Source organism: Phalangium opilio, unplaced genomic scaffold (genome assembly GCF_054372755.1).
Source record: "Phalangium opilio isolate 3A_F unplaced genomic scaffold, DU_Popi_V2 ptg000209l_1, whole genome shotgun sequence".
NCBI lineage: Eukaryota > Metazoa > Arthropoda > Arachnida > Opiliones > Phalangiidae > Phalangium > Phalangium opilio.
Genome location: NW_028324217.1, coordinates 21974340 through 21995302, shown reverse-complemented (window position 1 = coordinate 21995302; position 20963 = coordinate 21974340). Strand labels below are relative to the sequence as shown.

Genomic DNA, 20963 nt, shown 5'->3' with positions numbered 1-20963 from the left:
CCGAGTCCATGGAAGGTTTCATTCCCCCTTCTTGCTGTAATGCCAAGGGGGCCAAGACAGGTCGTTTGGCTAAGTCATTAGTGGCGTCTCCTTGCCCTTCGTCGAATCTGACCGTCCTGCTCATGATTATCTTCTTTGTCTTTGGATCCAGTATCCGGTAGCCTTTCGTAGCAGTACCAAAGCCAACTAAGATTCCTTCCATGGCCTTGTCATCCCATTTACCACGTTTATTCTTTGGTATGTGCATAAATGCTTTGCTTCCAAAAACCCTGATATGTGAGAGTTTGGGCTTTGATCCGTTCCAAAGCTCGTACGGCGTTTTATTCAGCGAACTACTCGGAAGACGGTTCTGAAGATAAGTTGCCGTAGTCACAGCCTCTCCCCAGTAAGTGTTGTTCACGTTAGCGTCCAGAAGCATACATTTGGCCATTTCAATAAGAGATCTGTTTTTCCTTTCGGCGACTCCATTTTGTTGAGGCGTGTATGGCACCGTTTTCTGGTGCTCGATGCCTTCTTTCGTTAGGTATTCCTCTACGGCTGTGCCGATATATTCACCTCCGTTATCTGACCGTAATCGAAGAGGTTTCCGTTGGAACTTATTGCTGATCATGGCCATATATTCTTTCAATCTCGGTAATACTTCAGATTTCTTCTCCAATAGATAGAGTTGGGTATAACGGGAAAAGTCATCAATAAAGGTAAGTAGGTATCTTTTCCTTCCAATAGAGGCTTCTGGCATTGGCCCGCAGACATCCGTATGGATCAATTCTAATGGTCGGGTACTTGTCGTCGTAGAAGTCGTCGGAAACGGTTTTGCAGACATTTTTCCTATGATACAGCACTCGCAAAACATCGAAGTGTTGCATGGGCGAAGGTTAATACCCGTTGCTAGTTTTTCCTCGTGAAGCCCTTTGATTGCTTTTGGATCTCTATGTCCCATCCGTCTGTGCCATAAGTAAATGCTGTCTTCACATGTTGCTGTCTTGTCTTCGGTTTTGGAGACCATGACGCGTTCTTTACATTGTAATCGATAAAGCCAACCATCCACATGTGCTATGGCGGCGATATGTCGGCCTTCATAGATCTTGCAACTATCGTCCTTGAAGACCACCGTATGCTTAGTTCTTGCTAACTTATGAACAGACAAGAGACTAACTCCCAATTTAGGTACGTATAGAACCTCTTTCACGACGATATCTCTGACGTTTCCTCTGGGACCGATGCATTGAATAACGCCTTGTCCTATTCCTTCTGCTTCAATGACTGAGTCATCAGCTAGGTAGACCTTCTCTGAACTTGGTGTAAGAGTCTTGAAAAATGATCTATCACTGCTCATATGGCTTGTAGCTCCTGAGTCAACATACCACGTAGAAGATGAACAGACCTTCGAGGCCTTGAAGGCCATAAAGCCACGTTCTGCTTGGGATCCAGAACCTTCCGGAGTGGCACTTTCACTTTTCTGTCTATAGTTCCCTCTTCTATAACGTCCTTGTGGTTTCCTGGACTTCAGTAATCGGCAATTTCTTTGATAGTGTCCAGGATTTCCGCAGTGATAGCATTCTACGGAATCATCTTGTTGCTTGAATGTTCCCGTCCTGCCTTTGTTGTTCCACGTACTCAAAGCCGTTTCTGTTTGCGTTTCGGTTGAACTCTTCCATCAGTTTTGAACGTACGAACTCCAGAGTCAAATCAGCTTCGGGTCTGACTTCTAACGCCGTGATAAGATTATCGTAGGTATCCGGGAGACTGCATAGTTACATGCACGCGACGTAGCTATCTTTCATATTCTCCCCTATACCGCGTAAACGTTCCACAAGTTCCATCATGGCGGAGATATGTTGTTTCATGGTTTGACCTTCAGTGAAACGCATCTTGTGAATTCTTCTGAGAAGAAAGAGTTTACTTGTGATAGTGGACTGTTCGTGAAGTTTCTTCAGCGTGTTCCACATTGCTCGAGCTGTGGTATCGTTCACAATGTGAATGAGTTGATCATCTTCGAGAGCTAAGGCAATGGCAGCCTGAGCCTGTCGCTCACGCTTGGCCCAGTCGGTCGTCATTTCCGTTGGTGGATCACTCTCTATCATTTGCCAAAGGTTGTCTCTGGACAAGAGCATCTTTAGCTTGAATTTCCACAATTGGTTATTAGCTTCGTTCAACTTCGTGATGGTAGGTTTGGTATCGGTACTCGTTGCCATTATACCAAGGCGCTACGCTAGTCAAATTGTTTAACACGACGCAGCGATAAGCGGAACTAAGCCCATAACCTGTTAGATTACTGTAGGTAAGCGTAAGAAACTGAACCGGGTTTCAAAACTGATAACGGATTTTATTGTGAACATTGATTTTAGTAATAACAGGCTTTATATAGAAATAGAACAAAAAAATATAATTTAAAATAGATCAAAGTTAGGCTTCGTTTTTTATGGCGCTGTCGCTTATCTCCAACAGTGTCGAAGGAACCGCGTCACCGAATAATTGTCCTTCGCGTGCTAGGAGGTTCTTTACGAGGCGTTTCGAATATATCGTGTAGCTCACCTATGGCCCAAGATGCATACTTTGTCTGTGAAGCCTTACCGCTTTTGGTCTTACTGATAATGAAATATGAAACGATCTATTATTGAAAATGAAAAGGACACAATTTGTAATGCACTGAAAATTACTTAATGTATGGGGAAACAATGGATTTAAAGAGAAAATGGTGTTAAGGTAAACATCCTTGGGATTTGGGTAGAGCCTTTCGGAAAAATATTGTTATAGTCGTTGCAAACTATCCAGGACAATTTCATCTGAGTCAATTGTTGCAATAAGTAAATCACGGTTTTGTCACATACACCGCTTATGCTGAGTGTCTACCTTCCTCGGAGAAGTGGCCATCATATCCTAAAATTATGATGATATCCGACTTATCGAAAATTTTCCACTTTCTCTACAATTATATTCAGTTCATAAGGGTAACGCCAGTCCAAGTGCTTAATTTGGAGTTACGTGTTAACGAATTGCAGTTACTTGCATTTTAACTCGATCACCTAGAAACAAAAAAGAAGAGAGGACATTATAACGCCTTTCAATAACGGCAGTCATACCATTTTCCCTTCCAATTTATTTTATAAGCATATTTTTATTGCAATAGACTAAAACCTTAAATATTTTCTTAATAATTAATAACCATTAGTTTCCACTCTCTGATGGGTAAAATCTTCGGAGGTAGTCATCTCGATTCGGAGCGGTATTAATTTTGTTTTCCGAACTTTGTTTTCTTTAACTTTGAGCCATTTTTGTCCTCGCCATGACCGGTTTTATCAAGTGCTATTGAACAGTGCTGTGTGTTTGATTCAAATTGTGACAAATTTCAGTTTGTTTGCTTTCTGAAGGAAAATCCGAGAAGCAACGTTCAACTCTTTACAAATATCTCCTGAATATAAAAGTGATCTTGAACGTCACATTAAAAATGGTACTGAAGAAAAACGCTTCAAACTTGATAAGTGTGACTATACTAGCTCTGAGAACGGTTCTTTGATCAGACACGAACATGATTTAACTGCTCTCAGATCGACCTTGTTTGGCTTTCATCTTCCAAAAATGGCGAATGTGGGAGACACAGACTCCCTGCCGGAAAATCAGTCCGAAAAATTCCGCTTTAAAGTTAGATGAAAACTAATCTTGGGCAAAAAGCCGCTAATCTATGCTAATTTTAAGTCGTTGTGGTTGTAACATATTTAAATGTGTTGGACGAAACGTTCACACTTTTTATGTTATTTTTAAGATTCTCCATAATTTGAACTGTAGCACTTGAATAATGAAACAAACCCTTAAAATGCTCCCTTTCCCAAGGATCTTCACTCTTATCTTATCATCACTGGTGCTTATTTTGGCCCAAAATACTTTGGCAATAGAGAGGGGGTGCCAGAATAAATTGGAAATTGGTAACGATTTGAACGTACATCAGCGCATTCACAGTGGTGAAAAACCCTTCAAATGTGATCAGTGTGACTATGCTACTGCCCGTAAGTGTACTTTAATCGCACATCAATGCATTCATAGCGGTGAAAAACCCTTCAAATGTGATCAGTGTGATTAGGCCAGCACGATGAAGAATCATTTGATCTGTCATCAACGCATTCACAGTGGCGAAAAACCCTTCAAATGTGATCAGTGTGACTTTGGAAGTACTCGGAAGAGTAGCTTGATTGCACATAAACACATTCATAGGATAGGTACATATCGGGCTGTTTAACAAAGTTTCTTTAGATAATGTAATGTGCAATGCTCATTAATGTTTAATTACAATTGTCTGCAAAGATTTAACGGCTCGGGCCGGATCGAAATTAAAATTCACACTAAGGCATAAAGCAGACTGTGCGTTGTCTCTAAATAGAGATTCAGATGGTTCTATAAGTTTAACTAATCGAATCAGGGTAAAGCTTCCATTCCCGCTCCTTGATCGAACCCGGTGACATCACTGCAAATATATTCAACAGTCATAGGTTTGTGCACCTCCTAGGTTCACGTGGAATATCATTGAAATAAATAATATAGAATCTGTTTATAAGTCTATTTTTATTACCATAGAATATATATTTTTTTTTTGAAGTTTCCACAATTTCAAAGCATATATTAGGTTAGGAATCATCAAAATTGTCGCTAAGCTTAACTTTACCCTTGAATTCGTACTTGTGTTTTATCACTACTTTGTAGGTGTTATCATGCACCTACAGAGGTTTAAGGGCAGAATATGGCTGTTCATATTGTCACGTATATTTTATTATACGTTTATTATGGGGAAGTTTGCATTCTGTATTACGCGAGTGTCTAACGTGGGATCAAGTTTCAATCTTCCACGTTCTCAACGCATATATTAGATTTGGTAAGGTCAAATCTTTGGAAACCGCTGTTTCGACTCGGACATCGGTTATTGTTTCTGAACTTGTTTTGTTTGCGCCTTTGTGTCTTTTTAAGCCTAAGCATAACCAAAAGTAGATAGGGGGGAAAGTAAAGCACTTGGAAGATCCCCCGCGCCATGAAAACCTAGAAACCCCCTTTCCTCTCTCACACAGTTCCTACCCCCTCGCGCAGGAGAGGCATTGCACATTGCCAGTGCCTATTTGCAACTGAAAAATAGTTCTGTAAACAGTTTTAAAAGGACTCCTACTAGCTAAGGCTTAACAAGATTGAATACGGATATACGGACGATACTGGAAGTAGATTAGTAGAATTAGAATGTTTAACTGTATGAAAGGTAATGGATCCATGAATGTACTGTTATATGATATGATTTGCCAGTGTGATCTTCTTAAGTCAAAACATGAAGAAGATAGTGGTGGTTATTCTGCATTTCTTTTTGCCTGGACTAGGTGGATTAGTCAACTAAAATGGGCCCGACCCTGTAATTATATGTGACAGGGAAATACAAAAATTAAAGGATAAAAATCAGCGCCCGAATTTTTAAACGATGTAACACTTGGTCGATTTAAATTTTCCTTTAGAGCAGATAATTTCACCGGCTACTGTCCCGGGGCGCTGCCGTCGCTATGAACTACCTCTCATAAAAAATCGATAAGGGGTTGGGGTGTTTTCTCAAACGTCATTGCCTAACTCGCATAGGGGGTAAGGGAGAGGAGAGAGAGCTTCTAAACTTAGAGGAAACCCACAGTCAAAGGTGGGGGACCATCCTCGAGCTTTACTTTCCCCCTATCTACTTTTGGCATAACCTGTTATTCAATTGCCTTTGAACATTGAAATGTTTGTGATGCGAGTTGTTTGATATCATTTGAAGTTTTAATTTATTTCCTTTCTGTAGGAAAATCCAAGAAAAAATGTTCAACTCGATACAAATGTTCACCTGAAAATGAAAGGGAGCTCGAACTTGACATTCGAAAGGATACCAAGGAAAAACGCTTCAAATGTGATCAGTGTGACTATGCTAGTACTCGTAAGAGTAATGTAATCGCACATCAACGCGTTCATAGCGGTGAAAAACCCTTCAAATGCGGTCAGTGTGCCTATGCTAGTACGCGGAAGTATCATTTGATCAAACATCAAGGCATTCACTGTGGTGAAAAACCCTTCAAGTGTGAACAGTGTGATTATGCCAGCGCGTGGAAGACTAGTTTGATCAGACATCAAGGCATTCACAGTAGTGAAAAACCTTTCAAATGCGATCAGTGTGATTATGCTTGCACCCGGAATTATGATTTGTTCAGACATCAACGCATTCACAGGGGTGAAAAACCCTTCAAATGTGATCAGTGCGACTATGCTAGTGCCCGTAAGAGTACTTTAATCAAACATCAACGCATTCATAGCGGTGAAAAACCCTTCAAATGTGATCAGTGCGACTATAAATGTACGCATAAGATTAGTTTGATCTTACATCAACGCAGTCATAGCGGTGAAAAACCCTTCAAATGTGATCGGTGCGACTATGCTAGTACCCGTAAGAGTGCTTTAATCGCACATCAATGCATTCATAGCGGCGAAAAACCCTTTTCATGTGATAAGTGTGACTTTGCTAGTACCAGTAAGAGTGCTTTAATCGTACATCAACGCATTCTTTGCTGTGAAAAACCCTTCAAATGTGATCAGTGCAACTATGCTTGTACCCATAAGTGGACTTTAATCAAACATCAACGCATTCATAGCGGTGAAAAACCCTTCAAATGCGAACGGTGCGACTATGCTAGTGCCCGTAAGTGGACTTTGATCGCACATCAACGCATTCATAGCGGCGAAAAACCCTTTTCATGTGATCAGTGCGACTTTGCTAGTACCCGTAAGAGTACTGTAATCGAACATCAACGCATTCATAGCGGTGAAAAACCCTTCAAATGTGATCAGTGCGACTATGCTAGTACCTCGAAGAGTACTTTAATCAAACATCAACGCATTCACAGTGGTGAAAAACCCTTCAAATGTGATCAGTGTGACTATGGATTCACGCAAAAGAGTAATTTGATCAGACATCGACGTTATAATCACAAGGACTAATAAAATGGATTGTATTTAAGCATACTCACTAATTTAAAACTTGGAAAGAACCATGATTTCGAATTGTGTCAATTGCGCAACGCTTTTTCATTTTCGTTTCACACATTGCTGTTCTTGTCAATTGTAGTAGATTCTCACTAAGAAAAAAGTTTTCGTTCGTGGAAAAATTGTAAAAGCCTATCGTTACGGATTAATCACCGGACAGGCTATATCGTATTATAAAATTGTGGAATATAACTAGCCTAACGTCTTAACGGGAAACTGGTAGTAATACGATAGTGTTAGTTATTTATAAAACCTTCACCACAATATTTAATGTAACCCTTTTTTTAAAAAATATAATTAACAATATTTAATATGACAAATGGTATATCAGTAATTATATCTTCGCTATTAAAGAATGATATTTTTACCATAATAATTGATTAATCGTAATTTGCTTCTTTTCTTACTTTAACTTCGTCATCACTTCTTGTGCTAGTTAATTTCAGCAGAAACAGAAGAGACACCAAGATTGTCGCTAAGCTTAACTTTACCGTTGAATTCATGGTTGTGTTTTTTCACTTCTTAGTAGGTGTTATCATGCACCTACAGAGGTTTAATGGCAGAACATGGCTGTTCATATTGTCACGTATATTTTATTGTACGTTTATTATGGGGAAGTTTGCATTCTGTATTACGCGAGTGTTTAACGTGGGATCAAGTTTGAATCTTCCACGTTCTCAACGCATGTATTAGATTCGGTAAGGTCAAACCTTTGGAAACCGCTATTTCGACTCGGACATCGATTATTGTTTCTGAACTTTTTTTCGTTTGCCTTTGTGTCTTTTTAAGCCTAAGCATAACCTGTTATATCAATTCCCTTTGAACATTGAAATGTTTGTGATGCGAGTTGTTTGATATCATATGAAGTTTTAATCTATTTCCTTTCTGTAGGAAAATCCAAGAAAAAATGTTCAACTCGATACAAATGTTCACCTGAAAATGAAAGGGAGCTTGAACTTGACATTCGAAAGGATACCAAAGAAAAACGCTTCAAATGTGATCAGTGCGACTATGGGAGCAAGAACAAGAGTAATTTGATCACACATCAACGCATTCACACTGGAGAAAAACCCTTCAAATGTGATCAGTGTGACTATGGTAGCAAGCGCAAGAGTACTTTGATCACACATCAACGCATTCACACTGGAGAAAAACCCTTCAAATATGATAAGTGTGGCTATGCTAGTGCGTGGAAGAGTGATTTGATCAGCCATCAGCGCATTCACAGTGGTGAAAAACCTTTCAAGTGTGGACAGTGTGATTATGCCAGCGCGTGGAAGACTAGTTTGATCAGACATCAAGGCTTTCACAGTAGTGAAAAACCCTTCAAATGCGATCAGTGTGATTATGCTTGCCCGCGGAATTGTGATTTGTTCAGACATTAACGCATTCACAGTGGTGAAAATCTCTTCAAATGTGATCAGTGTGACTATGGATTCACGCAGAAGAGTAATTTGATCAGACATCAACGTAATAGTCACTTGGACTAATAAAATGGATTGTATTTAAGCATACTCACTAATTTAAAACTTGGCAGGGTTCGTACGGAACCTGGATAACCTTGAAAACCTGGATAAGTCAGGGATATGGAAAATAGCGGAAAAAGTCAGGGATTTAAAACATTTTCCTAAAAAGTCAGGGATATGTCAGGGATTTCGTTTGGTATATCAAACCATGCTTCGAGCAATGCTAAATATGAGCCAGGTGTGAAAAGTGGGCTCTGGTAAATACCTTAAAATGGTCAGGGATAACCTGGAAAAGTCAGGGATTTTTAATGTAAAAATTTCGTACGAACCATGCTTGGACAGAACCATTTCAAAATGTGTTAATTCGCAACGTGTTTTCATTTTAGTTTCACATATTACTGTTTTTTGACAACTGTAGTAGACGCTCACTAACAAAATGTTTTCGTTCATAGAAAAATTATAAAAAACTAAAAAACCTATCGTGACGGAATAGTCACAGGGCAGGCTACACGTTTTTACAAAATTGTGGAATGTAACAAGCCTAATCTTAACGGAAAACTGGTAGTAATACGATGTTTGTGTTAGTTATTTATGAAACCTTCACGACAATATTTAATGTAACCCTTTTTTTAAAACTATAATTAACAATATTTAATATGACAAATTGTTTATCAGTAATTATATCTTCGCTATTAAAGAATGATATTTTTACCGTAATAATTGATTAATGATAATTTGCTTCTTCCCTTCGTCATCACTTCTTATCGTATTATAAAATTGTGAAATGTAACTAGCCTAACGTCTTAACGGGAAACTGGTAGTAATACTATGTTTGTGTTAGTTATTTATAAATCCTTCACCAGTAATATTGAATATAGCCCTTTATTTGACTATAATTAACAATATTTATATTAAAAATGGAATATCATCTTCGCTATTAAAGAATAAAAATGTTACCCTAATAATTGATTAATATGTTATTGCATTGAATCTTAATTTGCTTCTTTAATAACTTCATCGTTGTCATCACTTCTTGTGCCAGTTGGTTTCAACAGAAACAGGAAAGACTGCAAAAATGTCTCTAACTTTACCCTTGACTTCATACTTGTGTTTTTTTTTTCACTACTTTGTAGGTATTATCATGCACCTACGGAGATTTAATGGCAGGATATGGCTGTTCATATTGTCACGTGTATTTTATTATACGTCGATCATGCGAAAGTTTGTGTTCAGTTTTACCCAAATTTCTAACGTTCCCATGTTATCCCAACGCGTAAGGTCAAACCTTTGGAAACCGCTGTTTCGACTCGGACATCGGTTATTGCTTCTGAACTTGTTTTGTTTGCCTTTGTGTCTTTTTAAGCCTAAGCATAACCTGTTATATCAATTGCCTTTGAACATTGAAATGTTTGTGATGCGAGTTGTTTGATATCATTTGAGGTTTTAATCTATTTCCTTTCTGTAGGAAAATCCGAGAAAAAATTGTTCAACTCGATACGAATGTTCCCCTGAATATAAAAGAGATCTTGAACTTGACATTCGAAACGATACCAAAGAAAAACGGTTCAAATGTGATCAGTGTGACTATGCAAGTGCGTGAAGATTAATTTGATCAGACATCAACGAATTCACAGTGGTGAAAAACCCTTCAAGTGTGATCAGTGTGACTATGGATCCACGCAGAAGATTAATTTGTTCAAACATCAACGCATTCATAGCGGTGAAAAACCGTTCAAATGTCATCAGTGTGACTTTGCAAGTACGCAGAAGGTTCATTTGATCACACATGAGCTTATTCACAGTGATGAAAAACCCTTCGTATGTGATCAGTGTGACTATGCAAGTACGCGGAAGAGCGATTTGAACGTCCATCAGCGCATTCACACTGGAGAAAAACCCTTCAAATGTGATCAGTGTAACTATGCAAGTACGCGGAAGGATGATTTGATCATCCATCAACGCATTCACAGTAGTGAAAAACCCTTCAAATGTCATCAGTGTGACTGTGCAAGTGCGTGGAAGATTAATTTGATCAGACATCAACGAAATCACAGTGGAGAAAAACCCTTCAAATGTCATCAGTGTGACTATGCATGTAAGCGGAAGTATGTTTTGATCACACATCAACGCGTTCATAGCGGAAAAAAGCCCTTCAAGTGTGAACAGTGTGACTATAGTAGCAAGAACAGGAGTAGTTTGATCAAACACAAGCGCATTCACAGCGGCGAAAAACCCTTCAGATGTAATCAGTGTGACTTTGAAAGCACGCGGAAGGATAATTTGATCGTGCATCAACGCATTCATAGCGGCGAAAAACCCTTCAAATGTGCTCGGTGTAACTATAAATGTACACAGAAGCATAATTTGAACAAACATCAACGCATTCATAGCGTTGAAAAAACCCTTCATATGTGATTATGGCAGCACGCAGAAGATAAGTTTGACCAGACATCGACGTTATAATCACATGGACTAATTAAAGGATTGTAGTTAAGCATACTCAGCAATTTAAAACTTGGAAAGGACCATTTCAAAAAGTGTTAATTGCGCAACGTGTTTTCATTTTCGTTTCACACATTACCGTTCTGTAGTAGATGCTCACTAACAAAATGTTTTCGTTCATAGAAAAATTATAAAAAACTAAAAAACCTATCGTGACGGAATAGTCACAGGGCAGACTAAATGGTTTTACAAAACTGTGGTATGTAACAAGCCTAACGTCTTAACGGAAAACTGGTAGTAATACGATGTTTCTGTTAGTTATTTATAAAACCTTCACGACAATATTTAATGTAACCTTTTTTTAAAAAAATATAATTAACAATATTTAATATGACAAATGGTATATCAGTAATTTATCTTCGCTATTAAAGAATGATATTTTTACCATAATAATTGATTAATCATAATTTGCTTCATTCCTTACTTTAACTTCGTCATCACTTCTTGTTCTTGTTGATTTCGGCAGAAACAGGAGATACAGCAAAAATGTCGCTAAGCTTAACTTCACCGTTGAATTCATATTTGCGTTTTTTCACTTCTTAGTAGGTGTGATCATGCACCTACAGAGGTTTAATGGCAGAACAAGGCTGTTCATATTGTCACGTATATTTTATTGTACGTTTATTATGGGGAAGTTTGCATTCTGTATTACGCAAGTGTCTAACGTGGGATCAAGTTTGAATCTTCCACTTTCTCAACGCATGTATTAGATTCGGTAAGGTCAAACCTTTGGAAACCGCTATTTCGACTCGGACATCGATTATTGTTTCTGAACTTGTTTTGTTTGCCTTTGTGTCATTTTAAGCCTAAGCATAACCTGTTATATCAATTGCCTTTGGATAGTGAAATGTTTGTGATGCGAGTTGTATGATATAATTTGAGGTTTTAATCTATTTCCTTTCTGTAGGAAAATCCAAGAAAAAATGTTCAACTCGATACAAATGTTCACCTGAGAATGAAAGGGAGCTTGAACTTGACGACCGAAAGGATACCAAGGAAAAACACTTCAAATGTGATCAGTGTGACTATGCTAGCAAGAACAAGAGTAATTTGATCACACATCAACGCATTCACACTGGAGAAAAACCCTTCAAATGTGATCAGTGTGACTATGCTAGTACGCGGAAGGATGATTTGATCATCCATCAACGCATTCACAGGAGTGAAAAACCCTTCAAATGTCATCAGTGTGACTATGCAAGTGCGTGGAAGATTAATTTGATCAGACATCAACGAATTCACAGTGGAGAAAAACCCTTCAAATGTCATCAGTGTGACTATGCATGTAAGCGGAAGTATGTTTTGATCACACATCAACGCGTTCATAGCGGTGAAAAGCCCTTCAAGTGTGAACAGTGTGACTATGGTAGCAAGAACAGGAGTAGTTTGATCAAACACAAACGCATTCACAGCGGCGAAGAACTCTTCAGATGTAATCAGTGTGACTTTGCAAGCACGCGCAAGGATAATTTGATCGTGCATCAACGCATTCATAGCGACGGAAAACCCTTCAAATGTACTCGTTGTGACTATAAATGTACACAGAAGATTGGTTTGATCGCACATTTCACAGTGGTGAAAAACCCTTCAAATGTGATCAGTGCGACTTTTCAAGCACGCAGAAGATTAATTTGATCAGACATCAACGCATTCACAGTGGTGACAAACCCTTCAAATGTGATCAGTGTGACTACGCAAGTGCGACGAAGAATTGTTTGATCAGACATCAACGAATTCATAGCGGCGAAAAACCCTTCAAATGTGCTCGGTGTAACTATAAATGTACACAGAATTATAATTTGATAAAACATCCACGCATTCATAGCGTTGAAAAAGCCCTTCATATGTGATCAGTGTGATTATGGCAGCACGCAGAAGATTAGTTTGATCAAACATCGACGTTATAATCACATGGACTAATAAAATGGATTGTAGTTAAGCATACTCAGCAATTTAAAACTCGCAAAGAACCATTTCAAAAGTGTTAATTGCGCAACGTGTTTTCATTTTCGTTTCACACATTACAGTTCTTGACAACTGTAGTAGACGCTCAGTAACAAAATGTTTTCGATCATAGAAAAACTATAAAAAACTAAAAAACCATTCGTGACGGAATAGTCACCGGACAGGCTACACGGTTTTATAAAATTGTGGAGTGTAACTAGCCTAACGTCTTAACGGTAAACTGGTAGTAAAACGATGTTTGTGTTAGTTATTTATAAAACCTTCACGACAATATTTAATGTAACCCTTCTTTTAAACTATAATTAACAATATTTAATATGACAAATAGTTTATCAGTAATTATATCTTCGGTATTCTACAGGGCCGGTAGGCCCTTGTAGATATGACTTGATACCGTTTTGTAACGTTAAAGTAATATTCACCCGCTTTTGCTAATTTCCTATGGAGATTAACATGGGTTTTTCGTGATTTTTCCCCAACGATAACTTAAAGGGGCTAACCGGACCTTTCCCGGGTACTACATTTTATTGGGGTTGGGACACTTATTTCCAATAGTAGTAAATTGGTCTATGGTGGCGCCATCTATTCATTATCCAACGGATCTGTTGGAGTAGGGATATATAGCTTTGAGACATTTGCCCGACAGCAGCGCCAAAATAGAAACAGTGGCGATAAAAGGAAATGAAGGCAGACTTACATTGGGAAAGGTCCGGTTAGCCCCTTTAAAAACCACAGCGAAGATACTTTTCGGAACTATCTTAAATTAACAATTAAGTATTCAGGGTGTGCTATCGGCCAGCTTGATCAAAACAATTAAGTCTAAGTATGTTAATTTTACTTAATTACAGAAGTACGGCTTTGACCATCGTGATTGGACATAATAATTAGCTAGATCTCTTGGAAAACTCAGTGTTATTACGTATCTGTATTGTGGTGGTTATCACGTCCGCTTCACACGCGGAAGGTCTCAGGTTCGAGCCCTGGTAGATACATGTATTGACCATCGTGATTGGACATAAGAATTAGCTAGGTCTCTTGGAAAACTCAGTGCTACCACGTATCTATGGTGCAGTGGTTATCACGTCCGCTTCACATGCGGAAGGTCCCAGGTTCAAGCCCTGGTAGATACATGTTTTGACCATCGTGATTGGGCGCTTGAATTAGCTAGTTCTCTTGGAAAACTCAGTATTACCACGTATTAATGGTGTAGTGGTTATCACGTCCGCTTCACACACGGAAAGTCCCAGTTTCGAGCCCAAGTAGATGCATGTTTTAACCATCGTGATTGGACATAATAATTAGTTAGATCTCTTGGAAAACTTAGACTTACCACGTGTCTGTGGTGTAGTGGTTATAATAAATATTTAACAATTATTTCACTTCACTTGGTTTAATAATGTGACATAGGTAGCATACTTTTTCCCAACTTTTAAAACCATTAAACTAAGTAATATTAGAAGTTCAACAGATTGCCAAAAAAAAGATGCTAAAAGCCACTGTAAATGGTGCTTAAATGCCTAATATTTCCTTAATACTTCCAAATAATATTAGTAAATGGCGTGAAATGATCATAGAAATGGGGTTAAAGTACACCCTAAATGATGTCTTTTTTGGCACTGGAAAAAACAGCATATATGGTGTTTGAATGCACCATTATATTTTAGAGTGCAAATGTATGACGGTAAAGCAAACATAATTATTCAAAATTTAACTACATTAAGACTGAAGTGACAGATATTATATAAAAACGTCTTGGTTTGGACCAAGGCCGAAAAAACAAACGATATGTGTGAGGTTTATCAATTGACTGAAGTTCAGATATTGAAATTTTTTTCTAGTTATTTTTATCCACTCAATCCTTAATCAATATTTGATTCAATCAACTGATTTTACGGTTAATCGATCTAGTCCCTCTAAATTAAATGAAAAAATTACATATCTACGCTTTTTCAATAATAATTAATTTCATGATAAAATGTTTTCGGAAAATGTAATTGTTCTTGAAAAAGCGTAGATATGTAATTTTTTCAATTAATTTAGAGGGACTAGATCGATTAACCGTAAAATCAGTTGATTGAATTAAATATTGATTAAGGATTGAGTGGATAAAAATAACTAGAAAAAAATTTCAATATCTGAAACTTCAGTCAATTGATAAACCTCACACATATCGTTTGTTTTTTCGGCCTTGGTCCAAACCAAGACGTTTTTATATAATTAAAGAATGATATTCTTACCATAATAATTGATTAATCATAATTTGCTTCTTTCCTTACTTTAACTTCGTCATAACTTCTTGTGCTAGTTGGTTTCAGCAGAAACGAGAGAGACTGCAAAATTGTCGCTAAGCTTAACTTTACCGTTGAATTCATGGTTGCGTTTTTTCACTTCTTAGTAGGTGTTATCATGCACCGACAGAGGTTTAATGGCAGAATATGGCTGTTCATATTGTCACGTATATTTTATTGTACGTTTATAATGGGGTAGTTTGCATTCTGTATTACGCGAGTGTCTAACGTGGGATCAAGTTTCAATCTTCCACGTTCTCAACGCATATATTAGATTTGGAAACCGCTGCTTCGACTCGGACATCGGTTATTGTTTCTGAGCTTGTTTTGTTTGCCTTTGTGTCTTTTTAAGCCTAAGCATAACCTGTTATATCAATTGCCTTTGGATAGTGAAATGTTTATGATGCGAGTTGTATGATATAATTTGAGGTTTTAATCTATTTCCTTTCTGTAGGAAAATCCGAGAAAAAATGTTCAACTCGATAGTAATGTTCACCTGAAAATGAAAGGGAGCTTGAACTTGGCATTCGAAGGGATACCAAAGAAAAACGCTTCAAATGTGATCAGTGTGGCTATGCAAGTACGTGGAAGAATCGCTTGATCAGACATCAACGCATTCACAGTGGTGAAAACCCTTCAAATGTGTTCGGTGTGACTATAATTGTACCCAGAAGATTGGTTTAATCGCACATCAACGCATTCACAGAGGTGAAAAACCCTTCGTATGTGATCAGTTTGACTTTTTAAGCACGCAGAAGGGTAATGTGATCGCGCATCAACGTATTCACAGTGGTGAAAAACCCTTCAAATGTGATCAGTGTGACTTTTTATGCACGCAGAAGGGTAATTTGATCGCGCATCAACGTATTCACAGTGGTAAAAAACCCTTCAAATGTGATCAGTGTGACTATGCAAGTACGTGGAAGAATGCATTGATCAATCATCAACGCTTTCACAGTGGTGAAAAACCCTTCTTTTGTGATCAGTGTGACTATGCAAGCACACAGAAGAATAATATGGTGAAAAACGCCTCAAGTGTGATCGGTGGGACTATATATATGCAGACAGAAGTGTCACTTGATAGTACATAAACGTAGAAGTCACATGAATGAATAGATGAATTTACATTTTAAATGTGTACGACAATAACCATATTTCATCGTTTTGTGTAATGAATGGGCCGACACTGTGTATGTAACAATCTATTAAATTTCTCCGTTATAAATTGTATTAACGGAAGCGCCGCTCATTTTCAGAGGAAATAATCTTGGTGCACTATACCCAGTTGTAACAACTCCATTTTCAGAACTAATTTTATATTAAATGTAATAAAATTCACAAAGACGATGCTAAAATAAGCCATAATAAATTTTGGATACGTTTTTCGAATTGTTCCAAGCGATTTTCCAAACCTTTGAGCTTTTCTTCTTTCGAACGAGTTCCATTTCCGTTATCAGTCCCCTCGGAGCTTTCATTAGCACATAAATTGTCTGAAGTTTCTTCAGGTGTTGATGTAGTACTTGCTAAATGTCCTGGTTCGTCATTTGCGTCTTTAATTACTTTAACTTCGTCATCAGCTCAGGTACTACATGGTTTCAACAGAGACAGGAAAATTGTCGCTAACCCTGACTTTAACGTTGAAATCAGGCTTGTTGTGTTTTCTGTATTTATTAGGTTTATCACGGATAGAGGTTTAATGGGAGAATTTTACTGTTTGTTCAGTTTATTTTATCATACATTTATTGGGTTAAGTTTGCAATCTGATGATTCTGTATATAAAGTAAACAATGAAAGCTTTTTTGTACCTTAAAAAACAAGATTTTAATTAATTTCAATTAGAATGACCGAGTTGCAATTAACGAGACCGGGATAATTCGAAAGTTGAGCTCAATTAGTATCTTTATGCTAAATTTCAAGGTAATTCACCATGGGGGGGGGGGAGATTTAAGGTTTTTGTTTTTTCGGCGTAAAAATCTGTATTTTAATTAGCTCTGTATTGTAGTTATTTTTTTATTAGAACGAGTGATTTGTGAGTGTAGACATATGAATTGATTTCATCGCAAAATACCTACTTTTACAAAAATATTTAGTTTGCTTTTGAAAATTGTTATAGATAGTTTTTGCGGTCCAAGTCTGGCAGAATCTCCGATATTTTCTGGACATGATACTTCTAGAGAACCACAGTTCACTCCACAGCAGTGACAGCAGTCTTCAGCACACTTCCTCTGGTTCAAAACCAGTTTATTAATTGCTTGGACTAGTTTTAAAATTCAAGAAGTGAGGGTTACTGGTCCTCAGGACCAGTTTATTAACTAAGAACAAAGGTGGGGGCCAGTCCAGAAACCAGTTTATTATTTCGGACACTAGGGGGTCACTGGTCCCAAGCAGCGTGGGAAATAAGGCGGTGGCATAGGGCGAATGACCAGTTTAAAAATTAAATCAGAGGGGGGTCAGAGGTGTACTTGACCACTAATAAAATTCAAAGGTAACTGGGTAACCAGAGTCCAGATATTATCTCAACTATATTAATTACCCACTTCTTTATTTTAGCAGACGACGCGTCCTGGTCAATGGTCATGGATCAGTTTATTTATTCCAGACCAGGGGGGTGGCTGGCCCAATGTCCAGTATTAAAAAATATTCTTATTTCCCAGACTGATTGACGGCGGTTGGGAAAAAGTTAATAAGCTGTCTGCTAGACGTTCCCTTTTTCAGGCGTTCGTACTTTGTAGTGATTAGTGAATTCCTTTTTTACGGTAACGGTTCCTCATTTGAAGGCTTTAATGTATTTTTATTGATTATTAAAAAGAGTATCTATATACAAGAAAAGCTGTTAATAAAAGTTGAAGCTTTTTCTCTTTTTTAACCGCAAAAACATAACAGTGTGAGTAACTGTGAAACCAAAACAACGTTAATATAAGCCTTGCCTGGTAAGAATGTATATTAAACTGAGGGAAACGCCCTTTTTAACACTAAATCTTTGTTTATGGCCATACTTTTTATTATTATTAAAATATAACGTATGTTATCTTAACAGGATAACTGTACAAAAAGTGATGGAATTTGTTAAAGAATATGCTAGCAGAATAAATAATTTATACGAAGCTAGTTGTAGTTGTATTCAGAAAATGTGCTTGAGAAAATCCCTAGTCTTGAACAAAAGTGTCACAATTTAAGCATCGCTATGTTTTTCTTAGCTTTTTATAGCGAAAGCTAGAATGTATGGGGAAACTTTCCTTGTCCGTTTTTGATTTACCTTCAGTTTGAAAAATTATTTTATTTTAGGGTAGATTTACAATATCACCAACTCTCGTTACAAAATTCCGAAATGAGTTTAGTAAATCTTCAAAGGTTGGCGATTAAAGAGGTATTTTGCGAAATTATTGGAATTTCGCCTGTTTGAGACAAACTGAAGATGACGAAAACTTTGTTTTTAGGAAATGGACTACGAGGAAGAATGTAACTATGATCACTTGAGCAAAGATGATCTAATCAATGAAGTAAAAGCTAGAGATGATCGAGTTAGGAAACTGGAAGCCAAGGTACTTTTCTAAGCATAGGGGTTTTTTAGCAGTGTGAAATTAAGCACAGAGATATGAGAAACTTTAAATGGACAGTTGTTGAATCAGGTGTCCCTTAAAATAGAACCAAACTCTAAGAGTGGGTTAATTAATTAAGGTTATTGGTGAAAACACCTATCAGGATTGACACAAAGCTAAGGGGATTGGCAACACGTCCTTCGTTTCTTTATTAACAAAGAAACCCGACGAGGGCCTTTGTTGCTGATCCCCTTCTTGCGTGTCATTATCTTCCCCTTTTTCTTTGCTTGCCCCTTTAAAATACGTTCAGCCAAAGAAACTCCGAAGATTGTTTTGTAATGGAATCTCATTTTGTTTAGTGTAATGTTTTAATTTCAAAAATGGCAAAAGAGAGAGTGAAAACATCATTAACGATAAATAAACAAATAGACGAAATTGAAAGACTCAATAGGGTCATCAAAGACTTGGAAAGTAGAATCAAAGATCTGATGGTATGCAACATTCTTCACTTTCATAGTCGATTGGAAAGAGAATTACTTTAAGAATGAGAGTTATTGTTAATTGCTTAAAAAATAGGAGAAAAGTGGAATACTTCAATTAGATAACGATGAATTAGTGAAAACCGAACCCGTTCAAAATGATTTGGAAATTAATGGCCAGGAGTTAACCCTTCCAGTTGTGATGCACAGTGTCCAAGCTGTCAATGTCCAAGGAAACCTGAGTAAAGAAAATATTAGTCAAGAATCACCTGTTTCTGAGGTTGGCAATACAAACCCTGAAACTACCTTGAAAAAAACTGAAAATATGGGGTTTATAAAGCGAATTACGAATCCATGTGTCCTTAAACTGAATTACAGTGACAGTTTGCCTTAGAGGACTGCAAAGGCTTTGGGAAAACTCCAACTCCATAGAAAGCCAAGGGACTCCCTAATTTTTGGTCGGAGTTGGAGTTGGGTAAAATAAATAATTTGGCTTTGGGTGGCTTTGGGAATATTATCTCTGAAATGGAACGGAGTCGGAAGGGAGTGGAAATATTTCGAAAACTTATCCGGGAGTCGGTCGGGACTGGATTATTGTTGGATTCAGGTGGCTTTGGCTGGCGTTGGCATTTATAGTATCCAAATGGAGTTGGTGGCATTAAGAGCCAGCCTTATTTTATTCAACTGGAGTTGGGTGGCATTAGTGATATTAGTCAATTTTTCCTCTTTGAATTTCCCACGCGGTTGTTTTGGCTCAAGCGGGATGCATGAAGTTCAACCCCACACAGACGGCACATGACGGTCGCGGCTGGTACAGCCGTCCCTCCGCAAAAAAATCAAAATCATTGCTGTGCGAGAGAAAACGAAACTAAAACTATTTGTTCTTTTTAAGTTAGAGAGTCATAAATTTTTCCGTCGCCTTAGATTAAACGTAAAAAGGAAAACTACAATTATAAACAATGTTCGAGTTTATAATAGAAATAATTGAAAAAATGCAGTGGGATAACGTTGGAAAACCTGCATAATATATAAGTTCATAATATACCACACGGCCGGCTGGGAAACGTTGGGGTAAATATAAATGAACATTGGTTAGGTTAAATGCTTTTGTGTTTGGAGTTAGAAAGTTTGTTGGAGCTCTCATTGGCTTTGGCAGAGATGGGAAAATTTGTCGGATATCTCATTAGTTTGGTCAAGGATTAGAAAACTTGTCGCATATCTCATTGGCTTTGGCAGGGATTATTAGAAAACTTGTCGGATTTCTCATTGGCTTTGGCAGGGATTGGAAAAATTGTTAAATTTCACATTGGCTTCGGCAGGGATTGGAAATATTATTGAATTTATCAATTGGCTTTGGTAGGGATTGGAAAGATTTTTAAATCTGTCAATCGGCTTTGGCAGGGATTGGAATTCGTGTGAAACTTCAAAATTGGCTTTGGCAGAGATTCAAAAATGAAATGAACTTTAGTGTGGCGTTAGGGAGGAGTTGAAAATATAGCAATGGCGTTAGGGTGGCTGTGGCGTTTGTGAAAATTTTACCATTGGAGTTGGCAGGCTTTGGGAATGACTTTTTTCAGTTTGCAGCCCTCTAGTTTGCCTCAAAGTGCGCCTTCACTTAAAATTAAGGTTGAAAACCAATTCGAAATGACTCCTGACACGAACACGGAAAGCGATTCTCCACGAGAACCTCTTGAA

General features: G+C 37.7%; 2 protein-coding genes, 1 non-coding gene and 1 pseudogene across 3 annotated transcripts; all 4 read left to right on the top strand.

The window, feature by feature from the left end:
* The first annotated feature begins 2820 nt into the window (after positions 1-2820).
* On the top strand, positions 2821-9395 carry LOC149621274 (uncharacterized; annotated as a pseudogene).
* A 2228-nt stretch (positions 9396-11623) lies between these two features.
* Positions 11624-12917, top strand: LOC149621273 (uncharacterized). The gene is made up of 3 exons (XM_089855937.1): positions 11624-11672; positions 11905-12549; positions 12823-12917. The coding sequence occupies exons 1-3, from the start codon at positions 11624-11626 to the stop codon at positions 12915-12917; spliced, it is 789 nt and encodes a 262-aa protein (XP_089712063.1).
* Positions 12918-14019: 1102 nt separating this feature from the next.
* On the top strand, positions 14020-14092 carry TRNAV-CAC (transfer RNA valine (anticodon CAC)). Its single transcript has one exon. It is a non-coding gene; the product is annotated as a tRNA-Val (tRNA).
* A 4380-nt stretch (positions 14093-18472) lies between these two features.
* LOC149621271 (uncharacterized) lies at positions 18473-20907 on the top strand. Its single transcript, XM_089855936.1, has 5 exons — positions 18473-18489; positions 18536-18617; positions 18688-18792; positions 19149-19280; positions 19366-20907. Exons 1-5 carry the CDS (start codon positions 18473-18475, stop codon positions 19660-19662), a joined length of 633 nt encoding a protein of 210 aa, XP_089712062.1. The 3' UTR covers positions 19663-20907.
* The last annotated feature ends 56 nt before the right edge of the window (positions 20908-20963 follow it).

Excerpts from the sequence above, each read along its gene's own strand:
- LOC149621271 (XM_089855936.1), top strand. Across the intron at positions 18,793-19,148 it reads TTAGGAAACTGGAAGCCAAG|TGTAATGTTTTAATTTCAAA; the intron begins GTACTTTTCTAA and ends CATTTTGTTTAG. Across the intron at positions 19,281-19,365 it reads GTAGAATCAAAGATCTGATG|GAGAAAAGTGGAATACTTCA; the intron begins GTATGCAACATT and ends CTTAAAAAATAG.
- LOC149621273 (XM_089855937.1), top strand. The coding sequence starts at position 11,624 with ATGGGGAAGTTTGCATTCTGTATTACGCAAGTGTCTAACGTGGGATCA. Across the intron at positions 11,673-11,904 it reads AGTGTCTAACGTGGGATCAA|GAAAATCCAAGAAAAAATGT; the intron begins GTTTGAATCTTC and ends TCCTTTCTGTAG. Across the intron at positions 12,550-12,822 it reads TAAATGTACACAGAAGATTG|CGTTGAAAAAGCCCTTCATA; the intron begins GTTTGATCGCAC and ends ACGCATTCATAG.